Here is a 5,792-nt window from a genome sequence, read left to right as displayed (position 1 = left end):
TATTAAGCAAATGGCGCGGTGTCCACTCCAACTTTTTTGAATTGGAAAATAAATTTGCATGTTGAATAAATTGAATTATGAAATTTGCATGTGTACACCCTAGCCGATTGTTGTATGTAAATTAAAACCTTAAGTGTATTGAACAAATTAATTAGTACTGAAATTTGTGGAGTGAAATTAATTTGGTCGCCAAAAGAATCTTTCATTGATTGGTAAAGAAGAGAAGCATTTATTCCCGTTTGGATTTAGCCACAGGTCATGGATGGTGTTTGAATTTGTTTTCTTTTTTAGCTGGATAGATTAAAATGAATTGATACCAATTCCAATTTATTGAAAATGGCATCCAATTGCATGCTTGTATTTTAGTGGGTACAGAAAAAACAAGAATAGCATAGAAATCGAAGTAATTGGTTATTAAAATGTGTGTTTGTGTATGTGACGTTCAATTTAAGGAGCAGTATTGAAGGGGGTGTTCATGGAGGTAACTTTAATCTATCTGTTTGTTTGTGGACTGTAGAGAGATGGAAGGAAAGAAAGAGCAGAGAGAGAAGTGGAAGAAGAGAAGTGGAAGAAGAGAAGACAAGCTTGAATTGGACAAAAGAGATAAAGGGTCAGTTTTTTAGTCTAAAACTAAAAACTTTAGAAGATGGGAAGGTCCCTCCACTTGTGTCATAAAAAGCTTCACAAACATTCTCCCCTTTTGTATTTTACACTGATTTCCACATCGCCATCGCTTTTTTCTAAGAATCATTAGTATACCTTAAATTATGTGCATAATTTTACATGCGATCATAACTCAACCCTTCACCTAATTTAATCATGAAAAATGTAATAGGTAAAAAGATTAATGAAATATTGGTGTAGGTATAAACAATTATAATTGTAGGATTTGGAAGGTAAACACCAATATACAAGAATTGAAAATTAAACACACAATAACACAAGACATAATATTATAATGGTATGATGAGAAACTTTTTGTTTGGTATTTTGATTCAAATGACAAAATGATGTGTGTGTTTAAACTTTTCAAACACATCTCTATCATTGGTGGGATAGAACAGATCTTATTTGGTTGGAATGTAAATGTAAAAATGAAGTTAAAAGTAAAAGATGTGTAACTCAAAATAAAATTAATCAACTTATACTACTTAGTTGGAGTTGGAGGATGATAATATAATAATTTACTGTATTAGCAAGTGATGAGGTTTGTGTTGGTAATTGAAAATGCATAAAATACATACATAAAGCATGACAAATTTGGCTTTATTTACTACTTAATTAATTATTGATTAATGGCTCTCTCTGGCTCATACACGGTGAGGAGAGAGAGAAGGGGTATCTTTATAGAATGGACATTATATATTGTTTGCTTTATACTATTTATCTAAACTAAAGATAATCCGAGGGAGGGTCAGGTGCTTTTGAGCTGAGAAAGAAAGCGAATTAAGGGCTTCACCGCCAAAGTGAGTCGGGCAGCTACTATTTCGAGGGTGGGATTTGTTCTTGAATCTATCCGTATTCGCTTCGGAGGTAGAGAGAATGTTCCATCCGAAGAAAGCGTTGAGTATGAATTCTCACGAGAGAGGGGTGTGCGTACAAGGCGACTCTGGTCTCGTCCTCACCACCGACCCCAAGCCCCGCCTCCGTTGGACTGTCGAGCTTCATGAGCGCTTTGTCGATGCTGTCACTCAGCTCGGAGGCCCTGATAGTACTGCTTCAGTTCCCAAGCCTTACCACCTAATTTTAATTTAATATTTCTTAATTTCTCCTCCTCCTCCTCCGCCACCTCTCTCTCTCTCTCTCTCTCTCTCTCTCTCTCTCTATATATATATATATATATATATCATATCATTTTAGCACATCATATCAATCACATAATTAACTTGTTTTCATTTTAATTCAGAGGCAACCCCAAAGACCATCATGCGAGTTATGGGTGTAAAGGGTCTTACCCTTTACCACCTCAAGAGTCATCTCCAGGTATCCATACACCTATATCTATTTATGACTATATGGATATTACCTTTGTTTTCGCTAGCTTATATATTGTAAGATAACCACGTTTTTTCATTTTAACCTAACATAGAAATTTAGACTGGGAAAGCAGCCTCACAAGGAGTTCAATGATCATTCAATTAAGGATGGTATGCGAGGTATCACATCTTTTTTCCCTCTATTTCTTCCACCTCTAACTTACACACCCATTATATGTATACGTCTTCATCTCAAAATGGACTATTTGGCTCTTGATTCAGCTTCAGGTCTAGAACTTCATCGAAACACGATTTCTTCATCCAATATGATCAACCGCACCATGAATGAGTATGTGTATTAATATATATATATATATATATATATATAGCTATTTCTGGCAACAACTTTCTACCTTGTTAATTCATTTGAATAGTATAAATATAACTTTTTCTCCTTTTCTTCCTCCTTCGCTATTAGAATAATACTATTAAATATCATAATTGAAGTAGTGATGATTTTATCATTTGCGGGTAATTTAAGGCAGGGTTCGATTATTTTATTTTATTTTATTTTATTGTGTAATGGCATTTGTAGTAGCAACTCAAACATGGTTGATGTGATTAGGATGCAAATGGAGGTGCAGAGAAGATTGCACGAACAATTAGAGGTAAAAACTTGGTCGCTCAAAATATTCACAATCGATATATAGTTTTGAAGGAAAATGAATCAACGAATATAATTAAGCACATGCAGGTGCAAAGACACCTGCAGTTGCGGATCGAGGCTCAAGGGAAATATATGCAGAGTATACTAGAGAAAGCTTGTCAAACCCTTGCTGGTGAAGACATGGCAGCTTCCGGGGGCTACAAGCTCATGCCTGGAATCCCAAGCAATAATAATCAACAAGGTGTTGGCGACATGGGCGGAGGTATCAAAGATTTTGGGACCCCTCTCGGCTTCCCTTCATTTCAAGACCTCAACCTCTATGGAGGCCACCAGCTGGATCTTCAGCAAAACGTGGATGGATTCATGCCTCACAACGACAGCTTACTGTGCTTGGGAAAGAAGAAGCCGCGGCCACCAGCAAACTACGGATCCGGAAAATATGCGTTGGACTGGCCGGATGATCTCCGGCTGCAAGGCATAGGAATGCCGCAGCAAGCAGATCATGAATTCAAAGACATTAGCATTGGTGCGACGCTGGCAGAAAGAGGTCATTTGGAGGAAATGTATGAGGCAAAGCCAGTGGGATCGGATGAGAGCATGCTAGGGGATCACAGGAAATATGATACCAATGACAATGCGTCCTTAAAGCTTCAGAGGCCGTCGCCCAGAAGGGCACCCCTTTCAGCAGAAACAGTCAACCAGTCTCTTACAAGCGCTCCGCAGGTCACACTTTCACCTTTTGGTTAATTTTGTTAAAATATCATCCGTTTAGTGTTCAGAGTTTTCAGTTAAGTATTTTAGTTTGAGTGAATACTTCCATTTTCAACTTTATAAAAAAAGTGGATGTTAATTATCGTGTAATTAAACTCATTTTACTTTATGATTTTAAATTCAGTACTTACTTATGGGTATAATTTTTTGTTATTCTTATCATTGTGAGCAAGCTTTGAAAGAGTGTTGATTCATGATGTATTGTTAAATCAATTGTACGAAAGATAAGTCTTCAATTATGACGAATACCATACTTTAGTAGTTAATCAAATTGATTGTTAATTTTTCAAGTACAACCCAAAACAAGTCAATTTCGTTATGGTGGTCTAAGCAATAAGCATTATATTACTCTTCTTTTATTTATTTTTAAATTTTTAATTTTTGCGTCAAAGTTAGTTAGCGCTATGATCGGATTTGAAGACATAACTATCGGGAATATCACCGGGTCAATACAATTACAATTACAATGTCTATGTCATGGATTTCCCAAACAAAAGTATCCGACCAACTCCTCCTCTGGTACCAAAATAAACAAAGGCGTAGGATATTATTCATGCGACAATGATCTTTATCTCTCTACCTCAGATCTCCAAAGAACGAGGCTAATGGCTACACTTTTCAAGGCCCAAAGAGATTCTGGATTACGGCCTAAATCGGTACATGCAGACACAAGACTTAGCACAAAATTAAAGAGAGAGATGTATGTGTGTGATGAGTTGATTGGAGATTATTAGATCCATGCATGGCATGGGATGGGAAAGGAAGGGAAAGGAAAGGAAAGGAAAGGCATATGGTTGTGCCAAGCATAAATTAAAGAAGGTACGCGCGGCCACCTATTTTATTGGTTGCAGAGAAAAATAAAGGCAGTTGGCAAGAAAGCTCCTTGTCTTCTTGGAGGAAAAGAAGATATGGGTGGGACGAGACGGAAGAGGCGAAAAATAAAAGGCAATAAAGCCCAAAGTCAAGGAAGAATATATCCAACGCAATTCCATGCGTGCGCATATCGAGGAAGCTTCTATCTTTTTTTTCTCATTAATATAACCAAAGGATGCATGTGCCTTACTCTATCTACACTTTTTCCAATTTTCCACACTATCTTCCGATTTCAAGCAGATGGAATCAATTATGCATATGAAATACCCATATTTTCTTATATCATAACATATTCTTCATTTTTAATTCATCATCATCTCCTTTGATCTGTAATGAGAGAATCGTTTCCTCATCTACCGATATAATTCCTCTCCCTCTCCCACTCCCTATTATTACTTACTGCTCCATCCACTTCTTATCGTACTGCGGAGACCTCTTTTCTTTTGTCTAGCTCCCTCCTTTTTGAAATAGCTGGTGACTAAAATTTCTTTAAACTGTATTCATAAATACTTGGAAGGAAAAAGAAAGACACCGCTGTTTTTTTTAATACAAAGAATCAAACATATTCCAAGCACACATATGTTTAGGGTTTAGGGTTTAGGGTTTTAGGGTTTTAGGGTTTAGGGTTTTAGGGTTTAGGGTTTAGGGTTTTAGGGTTTAAGGGTTTTAGGGTTTTAGGGGTTTAGGGGTTTAGGGTTTTAGGGGTTTAGGGTTTAGGGTTTAGGGTTTAGGGTTTAGGGTTTTAGGGTTTAGGGTTTAGGGGTTAGGGTTTAGGGGTTTAGGGGTTTAGGGGTTTAGGGTTTAGGGTTTAGGGTTTAGGGGTTTAGGGGTTTAGGGTTTAGGCTTTAGGGTTTTAGGGTTTAGGGTTTAGGGTTTAGGGTTTAGGGTTTAGGGTTTAGGGTTTAGGGTTTAGGGTTTAGGGTTTAGGGTTTAGGGTTTAGGGTTTAGGGTTTAGGGTTTAGGGTTTGGGGTTTGGGGTTTGGGGTTTGGGGTTTGGGGTTTGGGGTTTGGGGTTTGGGGTTTGGGGTTTGGGGTTTGGGGTTTAGGGTTTAGGGTTTAGGGTTAGGGTTTAGGGTTTAGGGTTTAGGGCTTAGGGTTTAGGGTTTAGGGTTTAGGGCTTAGGGTTTAGGGTTTAGGGTTTAGGGCTTAGGGTTTAGGGTTTAGGGTTTAGGGTTTGGGGTTTGGGGTTTGGGGTTTGGGGTTTGGGGTTTGGGGTTTGGGGTTTGGGGTTTGGGGTTTGGGGTTTGGGGTTTAGGGTTTAGGGTTTAGGGTTTAGGGTTTAGGGTTTAGGGTTTAGGGTTTAGGGTTTAGGGTTTAGGGTTTAGGGTTTAGGGTTTAGGGTTTAGGGTTTAGGGTTTAGGGTTTAGGGTTTAGGGTTTAGGGTTTAGTGTTTAGGGTTTAGGGTTTAGGGTTTAGGGTTTAGGGTTTAGGGTTTAGGGTTTAGGGTTTAGGGTTTAGGGTTTAGGGTTTAGGGTTTAGGGTTTAGGGTTTAGGGTTTAGGGTTT

The 5,792-nt window shown here is 38.1% G+C and overlaps 1 protein-coding gene and 1 long non-coding RNA gene across 4 annotated transcripts; one reads left to right on the top strand and one right to left on the bottom strand.

Moving 5' to 3' along the window:
* The first annotated feature begins 1,385 nt into the window (after positions 1-1,385).
* LOC111467991 (myb family transcription factor APL-like) lies at positions 1,386-3,680 on the top strand. Of its 3 annotated transcripts, none has more exons than XM_023113089.1 (6): positions 1,386-1,711; positions 1,907-1,983; positions 2,090-2,156; positions 2,259-2,325; positions 2,575-2,644; positions 2,731-3,680. In XM_023113089.1, the coding sequence occupies exons 1-6, from the start codon at positions 1,543-1,545 to the stop codon at positions 3,388-3,390; spliced, it is 1,110 nt and encodes a 369-aa protein (XP_022968857.1). In that variant the 5' UTR covers positions 1,386-1,542; the 3' UTR covers positions 3,391-3,680. The 3 variants fall into 3 exon arrangements, with proteins under 3 accessions (XP_022968857.1, XP_022968856.1, XP_022968858.1); XM_023113088.1 differs by having other exon boundaries at positions 2,572-2,644; XM_023113090.1 differs by having other exon boundaries at positions 1,388-1,711; positions 2,602-2,644.
* A 161-nt stretch (positions 3,681-3,841) lies between these two features.
* Positions 3,842-4,715, bottom strand: LOC111467992. Its single transcript, XR_002714673.1, has 2 exons — positions 4,248-4,715; positions 3,842-4,062 (listed from the first exon to the last, which is right to left on the bottom strand). It is a non-coding gene; the product is annotated as an uncharacterized LOC111467992 (long non-coding RNA).
* Positions 4,716-5,792: the final 1,077 nt, after the last annotated feature.

The sequence above is a fragment of the Cucurbita maxima genome, unplaced genomic scaffold (assembly GCF_002738345.1).
Source record: "Cucurbita maxima cultivar Rimu unplaced genomic scaffold, Cmax_1.0 Cma_Scf00035, whole genome shotgun sequence".
In the NCBI taxonomy this organism is placed as follows: Eukaryota; Viridiplantae; Streptophyta; class Magnoliopsida; order Cucurbitales; family Cucurbitaceae; genus Cucurbita; species Cucurbita maxima.
The sequence above is the reverse complement of the archived record's forward strand: the minus strand, read 5'-3'. Positions and strand labels throughout refer to the sequence as shown.